The 23,221-nt window shown below is 31.4% G+C and overlaps 3 protein-coding genes and 1 pseudogene across 3 annotated transcripts; 1 reads left to right on the top strand and 3 right to left on the bottom strand.

Moving 5' to 3' along the window:
• Nucleotides 1-310: 310 nt before the first annotated feature.
• LOC123922885 lies at nt 311-1,225 on the bottom strand. The gene has a single exon (XM_045975553.1). The coding sequence runs from the start codon at nt 1,223-1,225 to the stop codon at nt 311-313; it is 915 nt and encodes a 304-aa protein (XP_045831509.1).
• Nucleotides 1,226-2,064: 839 nt separating this feature from the next.
• On the bottom strand, nt 2,065-3,279 carry LOC123924418 (annotated as a pseudogene).
• A 1,399-nt stretch (nt 3,280-4,678) lies between these two features.
• LOC123924415 (ycf3-interacting protein 1, chloroplastic) lies at nt 4,679-10,355 on the bottom strand. Its single transcript, XM_045977297.1, has 6 exons — nt 9,953-10,355; nt 9,829-9,873; nt 7,963-8,073; nt 7,070-7,150; nt 6,435-6,608; nt 4,679-4,950 (listed from the first exon to the last, which is right to left on the bottom strand). Exons 1-6 carry the CDS (start codon nt 10,259-10,261, stop codon nt 4,861-4,863), a joined length of 810 nt encoding a protein of 269 aa, XP_045833253.1. The 5' UTR covers nt 10,262-10,355; the 3' UTR covers nt 4,679-4,860.
• Nucleotides 10,356-11,336: 981 nt separating this feature from the next.
• LOC123924411 (transcription factor GTE1-like) lies at nt 11,337-17,759 on the top strand. The gene is made up of 8 exons (XM_045977294.1): nt 11,337-11,548; nt 12,813-13,034; nt 14,050-14,127; nt 14,407-14,631; nt 15,989-16,087; nt 16,195-16,253; nt 17,022-17,172; nt 17,307-17,759. The coding sequence occupies exons 1-8, from the start codon at nt 11,471-11,473 to the stop codon at nt 17,493-17,495; spliced, it is 1,101 nt and encodes a 366-aa protein (XP_045833250.1). The 5' UTR covers nt 11,337-11,470; the 3' UTR covers nt 17,496-17,759.
• Nucleotides 17,760-23,221: the final 5,462 nt, after the last annotated feature.

Genomic DNA, 23,221 nt, shown 5'->3' with positions numbered 1-23,221 from the left:
AAATATTTGAAATTTCAACTTATTTTCACTAAATGTCTATTTTATTAAAATTACTAGACAAAATCACCCTTTTGTCTTTCCATTGCAAATTAATAAGTGAAAAATGTAGCATATGCTAAACAATCATGTTAAAAAGTGGTAGAACAACATACAAATGATGATGTGAAAATTTTTGGTAACTTTACTCTCCATTGAAATGATTCAATCACGCTTAACCTCAAGTACCGAATTTGAATCCGCCGCGGTTACTGCATGGGGCAGCAACTGCGAGAACCATAAGACCTAATAAAAGAAAACTCCTCCCATTTCCTCAAGTACTTTGTGCTTCCAAGAAGGCATTAAAATCGTCTTTCGCGCTTGTTAAATTAGGAGTATTGCAAAATGCCGGAGAAGGAGGGTAATGAGATATAGAAGAAGACATAGAAAACCTAACATGATGAGGTGATATATCTAATTTTCTAGCATTTGTTCTAGAAGAACCATTCTTGAGAACCCCTTTAAGGTCTGTCTCGAAAACAAAAGCTGATGTAATTGGCGCATGTACATCCTTAACACTACTTCCTCTAATCAATTCCAATGGTAGATCAAAATAAGAACTTGCATGATCTCTTTCAATCTCATTGAATAGGGTTGAAGAAGCCCAAGAACCACATTCAAATTTTTCCAAAGAAACTGTCCTAGATATTGAACCTTCCATTTCTGATACTAATTTTTTAGGTTTAACCGATTTTGCTTTACCAAATCCCGGTAAATACATGCAAAGAGCACTGCATGTGAACCCTTCGTCCACATTTGTTTCAAGCTCATTATCACTCACATGAATTTCTTCGATAGCCTCGGTTTTTGAGAAGCTTTCATGAACATGATGCTCGTTATCATGTTCCACTACACTTGTTTTAATCAACCATCTATCAAATTCATCAAAAGGTGATAAACTTGCTCTTCCTTCTCCACATGACTTACTTTTTCGTAAGTCGATTTCTTGTAGTAGCTTGAGTGTCAAGTTACTAGCTTGATTTGGAGATTCTACAACTTCACCTTTTGGTTTTCTCTTTGAAGTGAACAAAGGTGATGAATTGGCTGAATTTGGAAGACTAAGGCTTGTAAATTTTGGCTTTGAAAGTTGTAATGATGGAGAAGTGTCATAAAATCCATGATTAATAGAGGATTCTTTCAGTGATAGTGCATCCACCACATTCTGTTTTTGCAATTCTTGCTTTATCATTTTATCAACTTTTTGTAAGCCATGATTTCTGATAATAGGGCTCTATTTGTATGAGAAATTCAGTAGCTGGCTGCACTACTTGTATAAAAATTGCATAGAACGTGAGAGTGTGTTCGGCATGTTCATCCATAACTTAGTAGTTAGTAGTGATGATCATGTTTTCTCTCTTATCTAGACTAATTATATATTTTTCTCTTAAGAAAGTGTTGATTTTATCATTAAGGAGAGTGATAAAAATGCTTGATTATCCATTTTAATGTATCATAATTATTGTATGCACGAGTATTTGATAAATTAAGGGTCATATATATTAATATCAGAGTTAATAACAAACTGAAGTTGAATTCAAACGTGCTAGCACACCCCATTTCCACCCTTTTAAAAATAAAGAGGAAAATCATATGTGATGTCATGGTTGCATACAAAAGAATCTAAAGCAAAATATAATAAATAATTTTTTTTGACTTAATATAATAAATCATTATTGTCATCATTAATATATGTATAAACATTAACTAGAACATCGACCCGTGCGGTGCACGGGTCTAATTAGCTGTAAGATATGTAATTATAAATTACGATATGATAATTGCAATAATATAATATGAAATTTTTTGAGTAACATTAAACGAAAGTTCAACAATAATTTTGGATAAATATTCATACAAAGAAAATTATGTTATATTATGAAAGACTTCCTTGTAGACCACATTCGAAGTCTTAGTTGTATCTTCACCGTCGTCATCGATGATCAATATTTTTAATCCTTTTCTAGAAGTAACTCTTGAAATTGCAATATACAACTGACCATGTGAAAACACTGGCGACGGAAGATATATCCCAACATGCTTTAAAGATTGTCACTGACTCTTATTAATAGTCATCTTAAAAGAAATCATTATAGGAAATTGTCTCCGTTAAAATTTAAAAGAAATCCTCACATCAGATGTTGTCAGAGAAAATTTAGGTATGAAAACCTGATCACCAATATTACTTCATGAAATAATTTTTCCTTCAAGAACACGTTTTCCCAATCTCGTAATAATAAGTCTTGTTCCATTGCATAATCCTAATTTTTTATTCAAATTCTTTAATAGCATAACTCGAACTCCAACTTTAAGTCTCAACTTGTGATTTGGAAGTCCCGACGTAGAAATCGTGTTCAAAAATTCGGGAGTATGAACATCATCCACTGTTTAACCGTCTACATTTTGTGCAAGTGGAGTATCATAACTCAAATATGTTTTTTCTTCACCAGAAATTAAATCCAACATATAATCATTTATTGTGTCGACTATTGAATTTTTAGGAGCTAGTATAGCTCTATTTTGGAAATACGTTATATCGTTCATGTTTTGTAAAAGTTGAGGATAAGTGCTTTTAACGATAGAGGCAAGAGGATCATCTGAATTTGGAATCAATAAATCTGATGGAATGTCAAGTTCTAAATCATCGTCGTTGTCATCTCCAATTTCTCCATCGCCAACACCCAAAACCCATTTAGAAAACAATATTCTTTGTTCAACGTCTACACTCGAAGCACCACCGAGAAGCCTCATGTTTTTACTCAATGTTAAAACTTCACAAAAATTCCAAAGAACCGAAAAATTAATAGTAGCATGAACAACTTTTGGCCTTGTACCTTTGGGTATTACTGATAGAATTTGTCTAAAATCTCTGCCAAAAACAACAACTTTTCCACCGAAGGGAATATGTTTATTTTTTTCATCAACATACTTGAGAATATCTTTTAAAGTTCGATCAACAGCTTCGAAACAGTGTTTGTGGATCATTGGTGCTTCATCCCATATAATGAGCTTTGTTTTTTGTATTAATAGCACCAAAGGGATTTTAGGAACTATGGTAAATGTTGAAAACTCGTCAACATTTAGATGAATAGAAAACCTTGAATGTGTTGTTCTACCGCCAGGTAAAAGCAATGCAGCGTCCCCACTTGAGGCAACTGTTAAAACTATCTCACCTTTTGAGCGTAATGCGGCTGACATGGCCCTCAAGATAAATGTCTTCCCTGTACCGCCATAACCCTAAAGAAAAAACACATCAGGTTTGTTTTCGTTAACTCTTGTCATGATTGTGTCATATACTTTACGTTGCTCTGAAGTCATAGTTGACATCAATCTAACATGTTCCTCAGCTAATGATTGTCTGTTATAATTCAATTTGTCGTGTATTAAACTATTTTGTATATCATGAACTAATGATGTGGCTGCTCTAGGCATTAAAGGATAATCTTTTAAACTATTCTCACAACTACGTAACATCATCTCAATATCTGCTAGTGCATATTGTATCAATTGATCATCTCAATTAATATTAAATCTGCAATGTTAAAATCAAAATAATGAATGTGATTAGTGACATGATTATGGTTGTGTTTGGTTGTATTGCAAAAAAAAATTGATTTAACATAATTGAGTTTGATAATAACTTTCCAAATCACACGTGATAATAACTTTCCAAATCTCACATAATAACTATTCTCTAAATTTATGATCCGGTAGAAAAAAAATCTTTGATCGGGAAAGATATAAAAATATTTCGTGATGAATAATATAGTCAACAATAATTTTGATATGATATACTTTTTAAACTGATGGTGCTTATCAATTATTGCACATAATTTTAATCACAATTGATATACTTGCCATAGTGGTTGGAAATATTGTCTTGCACTGAAGGGTTATAGGTTCGAATCCTTGTCAAGAAAAAATTGTATTATTATTTTTTAATAAAAATTGCAAGATAAAATGGAGGGAAAACAGGGAAAACAAATTAGAGTTTAGAGTTTGTTTGTGTATACAAGTTTATAATATAAAAGATATACAATATAGGAGAACAACGATAAATTGGTTCAAATTATAAGAATTTTGAGTCTCTTAAAGCAAGTTGTCGTCAGTTCAATTTCGAACTTTTGCATATAAAAAATATTCGGTTGATAGAAAACTATATTCCACAAATTTTCCAACTGAGATTAGTCACGGCTCACTCAATGTTGATAGATCTCAAAATTTTCCTAAAAAAGATAAATAATTATTAATTGAACTGTGAACTCCTTACTTTTAAATTGTAAAATCAAACTCTTAACATTGAGCTGTCAAGAAACTTCCTTGAAAATATGAAATTTTGCCCTCCTCCCATTTTAAGTTACCCAATTTAGCCAAATGCACTGTTTACATATCTTATTTTTGACCGTATTTTTCTACTAATAAATAAAAATAAATATGAGCTTATAAAATGTTGGATTTGTTTTAACGAATATTTTCAAAATATCAACTTTTTATAATTTTTATTAATAAATAATTAAAGATATTAATGGTAAAAACTATGCATTGACATACTAAGTTTGTGATTCTTTAGTTAAGAGATTTTCTGAAATAAATGAGATAGGGAAACTAATTGCAACATAAGAGAGGTTATTATTTAAATTTTTTATAGTTATTACAAAATTCTTTTGATATTTCTTATTTCATAAGATCTTGTTGAGAAGTTTATTCAAACTAGCTCAAACAAACAACCCTGTCTGATGTTAGATGAACACTGTGATATACAAACTCATTTCAATATAGTTAGTAATATTATACACTGAATCTGAGTGCAATACTATCAGTTCCTACCTACTGGAGGGAATTGTAAAACAAAATCAAAACTACTGAAACACCTATAATAACAGGAAATGCTGAAACCAAGTATAGTGCTCCATATCCCTGCAAGACAAACAACATGCTTAAAGGGTGATCCAAAAAAACTAAATGTTAAGAAAAAGAAAATTTATCTAAAGAATACTAATAAGATAGCCTTATTTTGCTCGAATAATTTTTAAAGAACTCGGAAAATAGACTACTAGCTAATGTGTATCACAGTCAAACTATAGATGTTTATATTTTCATTCTGTTATGATGAATAGTTGAAAGACAAAATTGAACCTTTCAAAAGAAGCATGTGGATATGGTTTTAGCCATAGAAGGGTCAAAGTAAACGAAGACTTAGTTTGTTTATTAAATCCGGTGGGAGAAGCATACACTAATGTTATCTCAACTGAAAAGACTCATTCTAGTGCGATATTTTAGAGAGACTAGTGTCTGTGAGAATAACATGGAGAATTTATGGTATAGGATATCATGTATGTATTGTAGAATCAGTTAGGAACCAATTTATATATCTGAGATGGAACCATTGAAATCATTGAAATTGATACAAACAATCTCAAAGTTTGGACTTAGGATGTGTAACTCAACCCTTTAAAACCGATTTCTAAGGCGAGGAATAGCTGCAAATAAGGAGGACTTTTCGGTACTCCCCATGCCTATGACCAATGCGCCTGCGCCTTCCAGTCAATAGAGGTAGAAGGAAAGGAAAGAGGCATGCCAACATTGACAGACGCAGAAGTGGACCCATAGACGGGAATAAACTTGAAAAAGGTGACTTCATCTGAGACTACATAACAGTATAGAGTAGGAAAGTGACATCTACAACCCTTCCGAGATTAAGTATAACATAAAAAGACACATTTAATGACTGGACCGAGAGTTCATCAGGACAGGAAAAAGGCATTAAAATCACTTGTGAAGCACTATGGCGTGCCGTGAAGGATCATTAAACCACTAAAACTGTACAAATTTTTTGGAGGATTGACACTAAAACTGTACAAGATAGATATTTATACTATGTACATTGTGATAGGTTCAATTCAGTACTCCAGTGAAAATAAGTGATGAAACAGTAAACAATGAGGGAAAAGTAGTACAGTATATTATTGATGGAATAATACAGAGTTCATATGGGATCTGGTATAAGTACAAGAAATAACAATGAAAATGAAAGAAAACTTGAAAAAGGGATACAAGCTCTTCGAGAGGCCTTATCTCTCCTAGGGAAATGAATACCAAAATCAAGCATGAAAAGACAGAGAAATATTCCTCTGCTTTTATCACCTGGCGCTAGAAGGAGGGGCTAATCATAAGTCAGAAAATCTATAATGAGTGAAAGCTAATAGCCTGATACTATATTCATTATAATGCTTTAAATCTAAGTTCTTATACAAGTCTTTTAAATAATTTAACTCTTAACACAAACAATAATCTACATCTTCTATATAAGTTTATGGTCACGTCTACATAACAATAGTCATGGTGGCTAACAAACAAAACTAAATCACAAAAATAATCTACAACGCAGGTAAGGAACTGACCAATACTGGAGGCACGTCTGATTCATCGTCGGTATCCACATCTTCAATTTCAGCAGCAGTATCCCAGTCAATGTTTAGTCTCTTTGCAGCCACTTTTGGATCGATTCCAGTGTCAGTGGTTTTTGCATATAGAGACTTTTTTTTGGGTTTTTTCTTTATTGGTTCAAGTTCAACCTATCCATTTTGGAAAAAAAAAAATAGCAGCAACTGATTTTGAGCTTTTCATTTTGAAAAAAATTACAGTGATAATTAGGAAATGCATATATATAAGTGGAAATGAATGAAAGGTAATAAACAATTAGTAGAAATTAATATTATATACTGTAAAAGAACTTCCTTTGTATTTTCACCATGAAGATTAAATTTGTTAAGCATATAAAAGAGAAGCAGTAAGTTGCAATGTTAAATCAAATTTGAAAATGTTAACATTGACAATGGATACAAAAACAAACTCAATTTTAAAAATCACATGATCAAATTCGATAGTAAATCTTTGCGCAAGGATTTAGATGTTTGGTAAATATTTGCACATGATCAAATCTGTATAAACAGAATGCAATCAAATACCTCGCACACATGTTCAAGATATTATGCACATTGAATCATAGATTAAAAATGTCCAAATCCAATGATACCTCTAAATTAGGCCATGCGTTCATTTCCTCAGCGAGTAGCTGGAGAACAACTCTATCCTTTGGAATTCTCCCTTCATTCACCTAGTAAATGCAAAGTCATTTTTTTTACTTCCGAAAATCAGTATTTGACCTTATATTGAGTTTAAAAGCATATGTCGCATAACACAAATACATAAGACAAATTGCTGATTACTCAAAGAGATTAACAGAAGTTAATAAAACTAGCAGAACAGTACTTTTGTATTAATCATATCGGAACTAATGTATGATGCATATCTGTAGTTGAGAGCTAGCGCAAGTAAACGTTAAAGGGAAGAAATAGACAAAACACATCATTTGAAGTTGTCTCAAGTTATTTTGTCAAGTTGGATTGTGTACAATAAAAGAGATATGCAGGTCTCTATATTTATATATTCTATTCAACAAATTCTAGCCATACAATTTAGAAAAATATGTTAAGAGTACCAAATAGGTAAATACTCTCCATACATTAATCACATGCTTAATACACTTACTCTCTCAATATTTTTCCTCAAACTCGATCATAGCCATTAATGTGTTGGAAATCGTTTAAATCTTAACAGACAATTAGTTTAGGAATATTTAAAACCTGAGACTGAGAGAAGAGAACATGAGTGTAGAATATTGAGCCAAATCAGATTCTGAATCGTCGTATTATTTAAAAGATTATACAATCAACCTTTATAGAGAAAGATTCTGCGGTTATCACAGACTTATTATAAACTAGCTAGTAAATCCCTAGAAAATGACCCAATGTTAATCCCAAACAATGCTTAAACGAACACTTATGCTTCAGGTGTAAGTCGAAGTGTATGCTTCTACAAATTAAAGCACAATTTAGATAAATCACGGCAATGGAATAAAAACCTTACTTCTTCCAAAGCGGCAACTAGATCATCTCTTGTTGGGCCGTCATCTTCAATACCAAGTAATCTTTTTCTTTCAACATCTCTGGGATCCTCAATCATTATGGTTAGTTTGACCTGAAAATAGGATAAAGAAAGAACCATTATATCATCATTGGCAAAGACGCGGAGACAACATGATTGGGAGATACACCGACGTAGTGAGCAAGAAAAGAAAAACAAAGTAAAAACCGAGGCTTATATTTAAATCTTGATGGAAATATATAATTAGCATAATTACACCTTCAATAACATTTTGTAAAATGTGAATTTAATCAATCCAACCTTTGAATTATATTATATATTATCTTAAAAATTATGTATGTAACTGGCAGTAATTTCCTCAAACTTCAAATTGACCCTTGAATCAGATAGGGGATGAAAGTTTTAGACAAATTATATTTTTGTATGTATGTAACTGGCAGTAATTTTCATCCCCTATCTGATTCAAGGGTCAATTTTAATCCCCTGTCTTTTTATCTTAGTATTGGATGTATTTACGGAGCATATTCAAGAACCAACAATGCTATGCATGTTTTTTGTTGAGGATATAATATTGGTTGGTGAGTTGTTAGAGGATATAATATTTTAGAAGCACATGGTCTTCATTTAAGTAGAAGTAAGATGAAGTATATGGAAAGTAAGTTTTGCAAATGGAAAAGTACCCCACAAGTCACACGGTTTAAATAGCTCAAGTCAAATGTTCAAAACAGAGTGGAGGAGATCTTGAGTGTTTTATGTGATAAAAAGGTACCACTCAAGCCAAAGGGAAATTTTAGGCACAACATAATGAAGCAGAATGAGAATGAAAATGTAGCGCTGGATGATAGGACATGTTACACATGATAGGATTAGGAATGCTAGCACTAGAGAGAGAGTTGGGGTGGCATCTCTTGTAGAAAATATGGTAAATCTCAACTTAGGTGATTTGGACATGTGCTGAGAAGACCTGTAGATTTTATAGAAAGGAGAAAAGATCAAATGAAATGAAACCCAACAGCTAGAGGCACAGAAAGGACATGAAAAACAATAGACAAAGCTATTAACAAATATTTAGGGCTTAACAGTTTGGCTATAGACATGGTTCACCATAGAACATTATAGCATCGCCAAGTCCATGTAGTTGACCTAAGGCTCGGTTGTTATTGTTACACTTCTGATCGAATGCTTGTCCTAGCGACACCGACACATGTGATTACATTGAATTACGACTCTGTTTGGGAAGACCAATAAGCTAGCTTATAGCTTATAGCTTTTAGCTTATAAGCTAAAAGCTCTGTTTGGTAACAGTTATTAAAAACGAGCTTATAGCTTATTTTTTCAAACACTATTCCAATTTTACCCCTATCATCTTACTTGAAAAAAATTAAATATTAATTAAACATATATTTTTTATGTCATTTCATACTTATAAGCTAGTTCAACCGCTAATTGTACCAAACACTACAAATTCAATCAGGTAGCTTATAAGCTGACCATTATAAGCTATCCGCTATTTTTTACCAAACAAAGCCTATGTCATTTTCTCAAAATCTTATGGGTGTTGATGTGTCAGTGTCGTGTTCGTGTATGTGCTTCGTAGGTTTTAAGTAACAGCAAATATTTTCAAACATTGCTAATAATAACATAATAGATGTACAAAATTCTCTAACTTAAAGTACTTAATGAGAACTTCCAATTCAACAACTAGATTGATAAAATTCACATTCTACAAAAAATTATTAAAGATAATTATGCTAAGTTTGACACCAATCATCACACTCTCTCTCCCTCTCCCTCTCCCTCAAGGGACAAGAATAATTAGAAAGAAAAAAATAAGTTCAAAGGGTATACCTCCCCGAAAAGCATGTCCCGGTTTTTCTTAAGAAGCTGCAAAACCTGCAAGATGGCATAAAAATGCATTAGTAAATGAAATAAAACAAACAAACAATTTTTCAAGAAGAAAAAGTAAAGATACCCTTTTGATTTGGGCAACATATTCAAGGTCTTGAGGGGTTGGTGGTTCTTCATCAACATCATCATCATCATCATCATCACTATCAAGTTGCTGTGTAGATGAAACACCAAGTTCAGAATCTTCATTCCCAACATAGGGAACGAAGGAAAGTATTCGTCGATGGGTGGTGGTGGTGAGCTTGGTGGTGAAGTTTGTTCCGTTGGTAAAGAAAGAGTTGGGGTGATGAAGATTATAGGTCAAGGTTGGAAGAGAATGTGAATGTGAAGAGGAAATTGAAGGAAGTGTTAGTGACAACGCCATTGCTAACATCCTTCTGAGCTTCTTTTTCTATCCTATCATCATCTTCATCTTTCTTAATTTGTATTATTGTGCTGTGCCTTTCGTTTAATCGTTTAACTCTCTCTCTCTCTCTCTCTTTCACACTTTTTTTAATATCAAGATATTAATTCATTTTAAATTTATTATTTTATTTATAAATAAGAAAATAATATACTCATTTTTGTATTGAAAATTTAAATAGATAGAGTATATTATTTTCAATATATAATAAAAGAATTTTAAGAAAAATATTTTTTCCTCTTCTTTTTTTTGCTTAGAAGTAAGAAGCTAGGCCAAACAACACTTTTAAAAAACTCTAGTAAGAAAAAAAAATAGCTTCTATATTTTTTTTTAAAAAAATTATAATATATTATCAAACATATCTTTTAACCTTATTATAATTAAAAAATAACTTTTAACCTTTTTTTAATAGAAAAGTAAGATTTACCAAATAATTTTAATTTTAGTTTTAAAGCTATTCTTTGTAACTTTATAATTAAAATAGTTTTTACATCTAAAAAAAGCTGGATCAAACAGTACCTAAAAATTGAGAAAATTTTCAATAGAAAGATACAAACATTTACGCAACTTGCAAACCAGGCACTTATGGTATGCCATGTCATAATAATTTTTTATTATAATTGTTTACTATATGAATTGACCTAGTAGTAAAAAGTTGAGACTTTGAAGAAGTTCGATCTTTTCAAGGTCTTATATTCAAATTTTTCCAGTCACTTCATATGTTGGGTCAATTTATACAAAACTAGACACCCCACAAATGAATAGTAAGATTGGTGTTTTTCGGGACTGGATTGTCTCCCGTGCAGTTTTAACTTCAGGAGATCTAGTGTGCAATCTAACCATTCACTTTTTAAATAATTTTTTTTTAAAAAATTAAAGTGATAATAAAATGTAAGGCTGAGATGTTACTAAACAGGAAATGCACCGGAGAGGATCCTCCCCCGTATTTTTCAGAATAATTAATTGATCCAGATGTCTCAAATCAGTCGCTTCTTGGGCCGGATACCGAGTATTTATATTACAATTGTGGGCAAATAAACAAATGAACCGAAATATAAGCCCAAAGTATAAAATAAGATAGTAAGAGTGAGTGAGAAAGTGAAGAACAACAGAGCGCAGCAGCAGAAGCGTAACGTACAGAAGGGGTTTCTGTGGTGAAGAAGATTCGAACTCTCGTCGATGGCGATGGACCTAAAACCATACCATTTGGAGAATTTTCAGAATACTGTTGACCAAATTCAAACCGAAGTTGACAAGGTCACTCAAGTCTCTCACCTTTCATCATTGCTTCGTTTATCAATTTAATTTTACTCGTTCATAATTTGATTTTTTTTTCATTTGTTTAGTTATTTTGTTTGATAGATTAGGTTTTGGAATTTGCATCATACATGATCATCTTTTTTTTAAAAAAATTGAGCCCCAAATATAATCAATTTAGCTCATTTCTGTTGTTATTGCTTCATTTTCTGAATTTTGCTGTTTTCACCAATTAGGGCTTTTTATTTAACCTAAAATCTAAAAAATCTATGCTTTTTAGTAATATGTATGATTGATGATTATCTCGCCTCACAAATGTAGCCCCAAATCTAATCAATTTAGCTCATTTAAGTTGTAGTTGCTTAATTTTCTGACTTTTTCTGTTTTTATCAATTAGGGCGTTTTATTTAACTGAAAATCTGAAAAAATCATGCTTTGGAATATGTATGATTGATGATGATCCCGCCTCACAAATTTAGCCTCAAAATCAATTTAGCTCATTTAAGTTGTCATTGCATAATTTTCTGAATTTTTCTGTTTTTATCAATTATGGAATTTTATTTAAACTGAAATAGGAAAAATTTATGCTTGGGTCATTTTTGGGTCACTATAGTAAGCAAAGTAGAGTTTATGTATTGCATAATAAATTTGTAATATTTGTACTGTTTGAAGAATTTAGGGTTAGGGCATATCATGACCCTCTTGTAAGGTGAGAATTATTAACTGTATCTAGACCATATATCTAGTTGATGCGTGATTTTCAACATATATAGTGGCTGATTTTCATTCATTTGCTTTGATTTGCTTGCTATAGTGGGTTTGTCACTTGTTTTTAGCGAATCTGGACTCGTGTGTGGAATTGGAATCTATTTGTTAGTGCTATTACAACTACTACTACTACTATTGTTGTTGTTTTGATGGAAAAGCAATTATGGCTTAAGCTTCTTAATATTTTGTGTGTGAAGATTTTTATGTCTCAATTAATCTTGTTGGTGCTGGTCCTAGATTCATTTTCAAATGTTAAAATGTTAGTTTACTATAGTTGTGTGAGTGCAATAATTCTCGTTGCTTAGATCATCTACGATTGAATGCATGATATAAATAATATAGGCTATGTGTGCATAATATAGCACACACAATTAGGGTGCAGGAACACGTGACATAACTAACGTATTAATTATCTTATAAAACATCTGAAAGCATAAGCTTGTATAATAGTAAGTTTTGAACTGTGGAAATTTTATAACTGCGAAATCTTTTACAGCTTGAGAAGCAAGTGAGTGAGGTTCAACAATACTATGGATCCTCTGGTAATGTTCAAGGCAATAATTCTAAAGGCAGTTCAGTTGTAAAAGAGAAGGGCCGGGATAAACTTTTTGCTGGCACTAAAACATCGCTGCAAGATGCATCAGCATCGGGTACGGAAAACCCTGCTGCAAAGAGGATGCAGGAGCTAATGCGCCAGTTTTCCACAATATTGCGTCAGGCAAGTGCAAATACTCTGCAACTTTGTTTTTATTTAATGATTTATATGAATTTACTTATGGCAGAAAACGGGAAGGCTATGGTTTTATTTTAGGAGTAACTGCTTGAGTAATTCTTGTATTTCAGAATGATAGGGTACAACTATATATAGTCATTGTGGAAGACTTAAAATGAAAAAATAACCACACCTAATCACAGCTCAGTCGTATCATATTGCTCCTAATTACATCAACCCTCATTTTCCTCTCCCATACATTTTGAGGCAGGGTCCATGCCCTGATAAGTGCTCGACCCTCATAATTCCCTAAGCTACGACGTAGCTGCCATATTGCCATCTGCTGTATTGGTATATCATTTTCCTAGTCAGCCGCTCCAATCTACTATCTGTCATTGATTACATATATGCAGTGTTGTCGATGGTGGACCATGTCGGAGAGCCAAAATCCCACCATATCGGCCGAAATTGGCAATGGTGGAGAGCCCAAAACCCGCCATTGATATCTGCCATGGTGCCACCATGGCCGATATTTGATAACACTCCATATATGTGGATACAATATACTCAATTTTAAATTGCAAGGATATTACTATAAGCCTTAGTTTGTTTTTATTTAATCATGGATTATTTCTCTTTGAAAAGAACTGATGCTAGCACTTTGAATGATTATTAATATTTAATCTCTTAGCTTTATCTTTTACTTACCTTTGAAATGCAATTTAATTTTTAATTTTTTATACTCATCTTGTCGGTAGCCCGATCGATAGACTCAGATACCATATTGAGTTTTTATATTGGGCCTACCTCATCCTTACAAAACCGGCTTTTAAGGTGAGAGGTGCCACTCTTTATAAACACTCATTTCAAGCTCTATCTATGTGGGACTTGGGTTTTTCCCAATAGTCATCCTTAGATTCTTAAGATCAGTTTATACCCATTGCTAAAATATGTGATATTTTCCTTGACCTTATCAAGTATCCTGTGAAAAATCAATAGTAATGCATTTTAAGTTTTTCAGATCACTCAGCACAAGTGGGCTTGGCCCTTTCTGGAACCTGTAGATGTAAAAGGTCTCGGGCTTCACGACTATTATGAGGTAATGCCTTTTCTTCATTTTGAAACTTTTCTCTTGACGTTGACTATAGTTACCATTTATGCATAATTGAAATTTAAATTTTAAACATTTTATTCTACATATGACTAAATATGTTCAAAGTACACACTTATTTGTTAAAAGGTTTAAATGTCGGGTTGGTATCTTTCTATATAAATGGTGGCATTTGGTTAACCATCTTTATTTTATAGCAGAGGTAATTGTATACTGTTTCTCTTTGATTGTATCTCTAAGGTATTTTGTTTCATTTTCTACCCGTAGTATATTGATAAGCCCATGGACTTCAGCACGATAAAAAGTAAAATGGAAGCTAAGGATGGCACTGGATATAAGAATGTACGGGAGATATACGCAGATGTTAGGTTGATATTTAAGAATGCCATGAAATACAACGATGAAAAACATGATGTCCATGTTATGGCAAAGACATTGATGGAAAAATTTGAAGAAAAATGGCTTCTTATGTTACCCAAAGTCGCTGAAGAGGTAAATTGTTTTTCAAAATTGTTTTCTTTATTTTGGAAAATGAAGCTTTATTACATGGATCTTAAGGAGTAGGTGTAAATCTAATTGTCAATTTGGAGGGGTTAGTATGGACATAGTTGTCAAAATTGTGATTGTATGAATGTGGAGGTTTGAAGCAATACCAATCCCAGGGAACACTTATTTCTGCTTAGGTCATGCTGGCTTCTAGAATCAAAAAGATCTTAGGATCCAGCCAAATCCACTTTATCCTCAACATGCTCTTTGATGGCTAAGTTTCAGAAATTACCCATCCCAAGAAATCAACCAGAAACTATCCCAAGGAAAACATCTTCCCAATCGCCAGTGACTTTTCTGTAACTGAAATTTGCTATTAAAATCAGATATATAACTGGCTGATTGGTCACATGTGAGGTGATGCCTGATCCTAGTTTCTTTGCTGCAGTGCTACTTGTGGATCTATTGGTTTGGGCATGAGACATGAGAGAAACCACACTTGCTAAAATGCACAGTTTTGAACTTTCATGTTTTTCAATTTTTTTCATTTTTGCTTTTTGACATAGTAGACAATGGACCACAAACCTTGCGACAACCATACACTATTGAGCTTGGTAGGATTGACTATTTGGTACTTTGCACCGTTTTATTTAAAAATAATGTGCTCTTGAAAAAAAGTATCTAATAATATTCTTATAAAAAAATCTAATAGCATTTGTTTTTTGACGCAAAATCTAATAGCATTTAGATTTATATGTTACATACATTTCCTATTATATTGTATGTTCTTACTCAATTTTTTACTATATGAATAACATTTTACGACTCCTATTATTTAAATATCATCTTTCTATCTTGATTTTCTCGATTTTGTATATTTATTTCCCAATTCTGTTTTGATTTGTGATGCAGTAAATTATGAAAGACACTTCCTTTTATATTATTTTGTTGAATGTTATACTAATGAAAGATGTTTCGAAGTATATTTTTAACGTACCCATATCCATGAAATGTAGGTTTGTACTTTTTAAAGGAGTATCTGTATCTCTTATTCTCATTCATGCAATAAAGATAAAGATTCGATGAAGGTTATGTGGGTTGTTGACTGCCTAACACAACACAACCCTCATGACAGAGCATTATACATTGTTTGATCCATGTAGTTGATCCCACCTAATGGGAAAAGGCTTTTGTGGTTGTAGCTATTTCATATCTCTTTATATATTCATCTTCTATTTATCTTAACTAAGTTCTTCTTTTATACCCCAAAACAATCTATACAATTTTGGTGGCTGCACTTGTAGTGATAGCTGTGATATTGTCATCCGATATATCATTACCTTTCTTTGTTTAATTATGGTAGGAAAAGAGACAAACAGAAGAAGAGTCACAAGCCCAACTAGAGATTCATCGTGCTCAGGAGATGACCTATGCCAAGATGACTACAGATTTAAGCAATGAGGTTGTTTATTCTTTGCTAGCATTGTCCTTCTCAGTACAAATAATTTGTTTGATGTCATTTAGGAACATTTCAGATGGTTGATGCTTGTCAATTACCTGTTTTTTCAGCTTAATGAGGTTGAAATACGTTTGAAGCAACTCAGAGAAATGGCCATTAAGAATTGCAGGTTTGTCAAAAACAGACAATCATTTTTCCTTGTCACTGAAGTCAAATTGTAGTGGAAATGTGTTATTGCATCTGTATATTTTGTGCTCATAATAAAATCCTTGCTCCCTAATGGTGAAAAAAGTTGATTTTCTTCTTGTCATTACTTTGTTTTACAAAAGGTAAGTGTATAAGAAGGAAAAAAAAGTCGTATAGTAGGAACATAAGTATGTTTGGAGACATGTAGGAGGATTGGATGAACCTTATTAAGTGCATTTAAACCACCATTTGAATATCTCCAAACCACTAGGTTTGGATGAACCTTATTTTGTTAAGGAATTATGAATTAATCTGGTTGCAATCTTCAAATGTGCTTCATGCATGCTACTGACCACGACTTGAATAAAATCCTAGGACTTAAAATAAATATAAACATTGCTGCCATTTTAAGTCGCTATGAGCAAACAGAACTAAAATAAATGTAAACCAACAGAAACATTACTGCAATAAACTGCTGAAGTTATGTGAACTGTATTTGCTATACTTTTACTGTGCACATTTCCTGATAGGAGGGGGAATTTGGAAGTGATAGTATGGTACTGCTTAAAACAAAAGGCACGAGGAAATGTGCAAATGGCAGAAATGTTTTACGATCACACTTTAGTGTTCTAAATGCAAGATTTGTTTTGTGATTGTACTCTGTTATTTTTGGGGTCATGTTTTATGATTATTGTTATATATTGTGCATATTTTATGTACACTTTGCTCACTGTTGTTAATGATACTGTAGGAAACTATCTGCTGGAGAGAAGAAATCACTTGCGGCTGATATCGCCAGATTGTCTGCTGAAAACCTCATAAGGGCATTGGAGATAGTTGCTGAGACCAACCCAAACTTCCGACATACTGAGAATGAGGTGGAGCTTGACTTCAATGCCCAGGTCTGTAATGTTAATAATGTTTCCCATCAATGTCATCCATCGTCAAATTGTTTATCATATACTATTACCTATTCAAGTAGGTTATTTGTTTAGCACATATTTCTAGATAATCATTTTTTTATCATTATCGACAGAGTGACTACACACTATGGAGGCTAAAGCTTTTTGTGAAACGTGCCCTAGAAGATGAACAGAAAAATTCTGGAGGCACATTTGGTAACCAAAATACAGATGAGAAAAGAAACAATTCTCGAAAAAGGCGAGACTTTTGTGATGATTCTGCGAAAAACCTATCAAAGACCAGAAAATTGTCAACATTTTGATTTGTTAGCAGAACATATAAAGATATTTGTAAAGTTAAAACTTTCAGAGTTGGATTATGCAGAAGGAACTATCATCTATCTATGTTTATGAAGCCAATAACTTAAATGTGCGGAAGCATAGGCGCATACTACACCAAGGGGAATTATGTATCATTTTATATATTTTTTGGGTACAGTCATTTTTGTATGAAATGACATGGAACATGTACTGTTTGTATGTGACAGTTGATTGTATGAATGTACTAGGTGTCATTATACTTTCTATTTATAGATTGCCATTTTGGTTAGTAGTAGTATACTACGGATCTAAGTATGGATAAATTAAAAGTTCTCAAAACAAGTTTAATCAACATGTTCAATATGGTTTTTTCTTCTACCCTGACCAAGGCTCACAACACTACTAAAATATAAAACCCAAAATTTGGATTTACATAAAATGTTGGAGATCTTATTTGTACCCGACACCATATAATGTCCATGTTGGAAGGTGTTTACTAAACATGGTTATATATGCCCAAATTACATTGACGAGGTTTATTAAAATATAACTAACACCCGCTCTATTTTTAAAATAGGCAAATGCTAACGAGTGTCCCGGGACACTCTTTAAGGCTTTAAATAGTAAGTTTTTTATAAAAAAAATTTGGGAATGCGTAAAGTCTAACGCATTGGAAATTGTAATATTTAACTTTTTGAATAAAAAGTTTCTTTAAATAGAATGCTTAAAGAGTGCCCTGATGGTATTCGTTAGCAAGACCCTTTAAAATATACGGTGACCTCTCCTAAGTTTTCATGAAATACACAGATACCTCTCTTATTCACTAACACTGTTTATTTATCCGTTAACTCTTATTTATTCACATGATAACAAAATCAAAATCCCCAGATTGATTTTGAAACTTTTCAGTGACCTCCCAAAAATATTTCTTCAAATTCAGAGGACAACAAAATCAACCAATTGCTATTTTAGAACTAATTTGCTCAAGTGATAGCAACGAGCATAAACCCAAAGCAATTAACAAAGTCTCTCAAAGTATAATAATATGATCGATCAACAAAAAGTATCCAACACCATCTAAAGCAAAAATAACAAGCCACAAACACAAACAACATCAAACAAAAAGTGCGCCATGAATTCGACATGAACTTTTTTCTATTTATTCTCCATTTTTTATATACACTTTGATGTGAAAATATTTATTTTTTCAAATCAGTAAAAAGTAAAAACACATCATTGAGCATGACGTTGTCTATCAATTTTAATGTTACTCATTTTTATCCTATTTTTGTTGAGTGTTTGCCTAAGTTTTTTTAAAGTATTATATGTATTATTAATTATCTAAATGTATAAAATCAAGTATATATAAATGTATAGAATAAAATATATAAATTTAAAATTATTTTTGAAGTGTTATTTAAAAATATATTTTGAAGTGTTATATATATAATCGAGTCAGCTCGTGAACCAAACAAGCTGAACCATATATAGCTCAAGTTCAATTCATTTAATTAACGAATTTAATATTTAGCTCAAGTTCGGCTCATTTGGTTCATGAACCAAGTTTAACGAATCAATTGTCGAATCGAGTCTCGAACTTTGTTCGAGTTGGTTCAGTTCATTGTCAGTCCTAGGCTAAATTGATACCGATCACAGTAAATAAATTGTCTTTAATTCATTGACATTTACTAGTAATACATAATGTGCATTAAGTTGTTATATTATATGCTTCTTTTTATTCAATTGTAGGCACATCCACAAGACAACCGATGAAATTGTGGTTATTATGTGATCAAAAATATGTTTGACATGTCTATACGGGTATTTTTGAAAGATTAGATGATGTAATTACATTTAAACATTTTATTGTTACATATGTTTAATGTCAAATCATGTCACTTATTTATGTATATGTTGAAACTTGTAGATATATGACAATCAATTAACATATGAGAAAGACGTTCTCATATGACAATCAACTTTTTTTACGAAAAGGTTGATAAAGTATGCGAAATATTTACTTTTTGTTTACTCTAATTTCGAATGTGATTTTATTTTGAATTTGAAGTTCCTTATATAATGTTACATTTATTAAACCATGGGGAAAAAATGCAACCAATTGTATAGAGGAGGAGTGCTAGGGTCACACCCTTTAACACGCTCCTTTAAAGGGTTCTCCTTTATTATTTTCATCACTTGTAGAAGAATTTCCTATTTTGCATTGTCGATATCATGTTTGTGCAAATTTTTCAAGTTACATCCCATAGTAACCTCTGCAAACTTACTTTCTAAGTTTGAGAAGTAACGATAAGGAACCTCTTTTTCTAGAAAAAAAAAATATTAATTTTGACTTTAGCATACTAACTACATCCTTTGTTATCTGTGGGATCTTTTCTACATCTGCAACTTTCAAGGAAATTTTTGGGACATATTTTGCATCGTCGATGTCATGTATTATTGTATTGTATTAACCTGTAATATTTCCTTCGCGGATGTTTCGGGTTGCCTCCAATGTGCCATGATGTCTGACTAACTGTGATATCCTCGTCACTCTTTTAGTTTAACGCGAGACTATTTGACTCAAAAGATTCTTGGATGCTCGTTGTGATATCTTGCAAGGGGTTGTTTGTACGTGAATCGATTTGTGTTGACTAGTTTGTTATTGACTTAATTATACTTTTGGTTCCTTATCTTTTAAAAGTTTCAAGTTGGACCCTTATCTTTTCTGTCATTCAATTGGTTAGTCCTTCCCGTCAATTTTTTTTACAATTACCTTTAAATTTGGACACGTGTCGTTTGTCCAAGTGTGGTTTCCGTTTACCACGTGTCCATATTTAACGGTGATAAAAAAAAATTGACGAGAGAGACTAACTAATTGAACGACAGAAAAGATAAGAAACCAACTTAAAACTTTAAAAAAAATAAGAGATCAAGTCAAATAATAAAGATATGACCAAAAGTGTAATTAACTTTCAAGTACCTCTTTTTTTTTCTTTTTCCACTAACCACTTTCAAGACACCCTTTTAATTCCTTCAAAGATAATAATAATTCATTCCTAGCTTACATATTTACCACATCATCACCAAAAAGGAGTTGCTAAGATTTTCTTTTTTTTAGTAAGCGACTAAGAAGGAGTCGAAAAAAAATAATTACTTTTGAAGGGAGCTAAACTCTTCCATAATTTACCCAATCAATTTAATTATCCAGACTTAAAAAATAGGAGAATGGCAGAACCAAATAAGAAACGATAGATTGGGTGTTTGTTTGGTTTGGCGGTGAAGAGAATTGAGTTTGATAGAATTGAGTTTAAAAGAATTCATTTTGGTTAAAAGTGAGTTGAACAAAATTGGTTTATGTTTGGATACATTTTGTAAAAGTGATTTTCTCCAATTTATATTGTTTGGATAGTTTAGATTAAAAATGCTTTTGGGGTGGTTAATTACCAAAATGAGTTTGTTAAGAAATATTCCCTCTGTCCTATAATATAAGAAAAAAAAATACTAGTTTAGATCAGAACTTTTATTAGTTATTGATTATTAGGAAAAGAAAAGAGAGAGTAAATTAAATGCAATTTACAAATAATTTTATGAGAATCCGTTTGGCCAGCTTTTTTTTAGAGCTTATGCAAACAACTTATGCAATATAAATTATGTTTTATGCTATTTTATAAGTTCACGCTAGTGAAAATTTTAATTTTATAAGTTATTTTATCATAAACTACTTGACAAACTTATAATAATATATAAAAAATTTGGTTCAATACAATATATATCCAAATTTTGTTTGAGCTCCTTCTCCCACACAAATTCTTAATTTTTATTCAATTTTTATAAATTCACAACTTACATTTTTATCTTCACTTTACCACCCGAACCCAAAAAAAAAAAATTGGTTCATATTCTACCATTGTCAAACTAAGTCTAATTATACGATCAAAAGGTGCACCATTTTAGTTGATTTAGGACATCAAAAATTTTAGAATCGATCTAAGTGTACGTAACACTTGCGACTAGAAAGGCTTGCTTGAATGGTAGAAATCAGTGCTAGCTATAAAAAATAAACCTTAGTTTTATGGGTGTTTGTGGTTTGGTTTTTTTAATATCCAAATTATTTTTTTATTAAATATTAATATTATAAAAATATATATGATAAAACACTATGTTTGATGTTAAATATAACATATAAAGTGTTGCCAATATTAAATATAACATAGTCGGGACCCGTTGACACCAAATGTTACACCTCTCAATAATATTTTAACTTTTAACCGATATAAATTTTATAAAATTCACCGTTAGATTGAAAGTTTATATCATATATACTACATTCGTCCCTAATTATAAAACTTTGTTTGACCACTTCACGTACACCAATGCACAATTTTGATCATTAATATCTTTAATTGTATATTAGTAAAAATTATAAAAATTTAATATTTTGGAAATACTCATCAAAAAGAATTGAACAAGATCTTATATGCTAATATTTACATTTATATATTATTAAAAAAATACGGTCAAAACAAGGTAAATGAATAGTATATTTTTGTCAAACAGAGTCTTATAATTAGGGACAAAGGTAGTACCATTTATGTAAAATTTCAAATAAATCCAAAATCATTTATATGTTACTGAGATACATCAAAATTAACGGTTTTTGTTTTTTTAAAATGTCGTTAATCTTTATGTGTCTCAATAGCATATAAAATGATTTTAGATTTGTCTGAAATTTTACACAAATGATTTAGATGTAAACTTTCAATCAAACGACGGATTTTATAAAATTTATATCGGTTAAAACGTTATTGTGTAACATTTGATGTCAAACTAGTTGGTGTCAACGGATCCTGACTCATATAACATATAATATATCAAAAATTGACAATTATCAATCATATTTAAAACATATAAAATAGTAAATAAAAAGGTTAAATTAAACTAATAAGTAGTATTAAAAAAAATTAAAACTAATAAATAATACGTTAATGTAATATATCATATTAATAAATAGATAAATAAGTATTAAAATATATTTATGCGGTTTCGTTTAATTTTAAAAAATTGATCCAAAACCTTATCCAACGGTTATTATAAAATGACATCCAAACTCATCCAAAATTTTTGATTTTGTACGGTTTTAAATTTTTGGATCAATTTGCAGTTTTAATTTGGATTGGTTTGAATTTAAACCCTAACTTAGTACAAAGATTCTGTTTTGATCTCATAATTTTTTCTCTCCTTAATAGCTTGCTCAAAAGAATCGTTAATACAAAATATTGATTAAAAAAGGATTAACATTTTTGTAAAATAAAACAAATTGGATTCATTATTTTTTTTTTTACAAAAATAAAAAGATATGAGATAAAGATAAAAAATATTTAAGTTGAAGATAATTAGTTAAGCATATCTTGTTTACATTATAAAAAACCAAATATATAAATTAAAGGATTCACACATTAACTTGCCACACACACACACTTTCACTGTGACTGACTGTACCCTCTTTTCTTTTGTACACAGAACGGCGTCTTAGGCCAATTTTCTGCCCACAATTGTTTCAACAAAACTCATCATCAGGTTCATTATCTTTTCTTATTCTAATTCCTTTGTTCTACAATTGTTGCTGCACATTTTTGTTAAAATCAATTTTCAAGAAAACAATAAATTAGTATTATGTTGTGTTTTTATTTTTTTTGGAGAAATTTATGTAGACATTTATATAAGTAAT

The sequence above is a fragment of the Trifolium pratense genome, linkage group LG4 (genome assembly GCF_020283565.1).
Source record: "Trifolium pratense cultivar HEN17-A07 linkage group LG4, ARS_RC_1.1, whole genome shotgun sequence".
Taxonomy (NCBI): domain Eukaryota; kingdom Viridiplantae; phylum Streptophyta; class Magnoliopsida; order Fabales; family Fabaceae; genus Trifolium; species Trifolium pratense.
This window is presented reverse-complemented; position numbering and strand designations above follow the sequence as displayed.

Coding starts and splice junctions, on each gene's coding strand:
- LOC123922885 (XM_045975553.1), bottom strand. CDS start 1,225: ATGATAAAGCAAGAATTGCAAAAACAGAATGTGGTGGATGCACTATCA.
- LOC123924415 (XM_045977297.1), bottom strand. CDS start 10,261: ATGTTAGCAATGGCGTTGTCACTAACACTTCCTTCAATTTCCTCTTCA. Junction 7,151..7,962: donor TAGTTGCCGCTTTGGAAGAA/GTAAGGTTTTTA, acceptor TGCATTTACTAG/GTGAATGAAGGGAGAATTCC. Junction 6,609..7,069: donor ACGCATGGCCTAATTTAGAG/GTATCATTGGAT, acceptor CAAAATGGATAG/GTTGAACTTGAACCAATAAA.
- LOC123924411 (XM_045977294.1), top strand. CDS start 11,471: ATGGCGATGGACCTAAAACCATACCATTTGGAGAATTTTCAGAATACT. Junction 13,035..14,049: donor TTTCCACAATATTGCGTCAG/GCAAGTGCAAAT, acceptor TAAGTTTTTCAG/ATCACTCAGCACAAGTGGGC. Junction 14,632..15,988: donor TACCCAAAGTCGCTGAAGAG/GTAAATTGTTTT, acceptor TAATTATGGTAG/GAAAAGAGACAAACAGAAGA.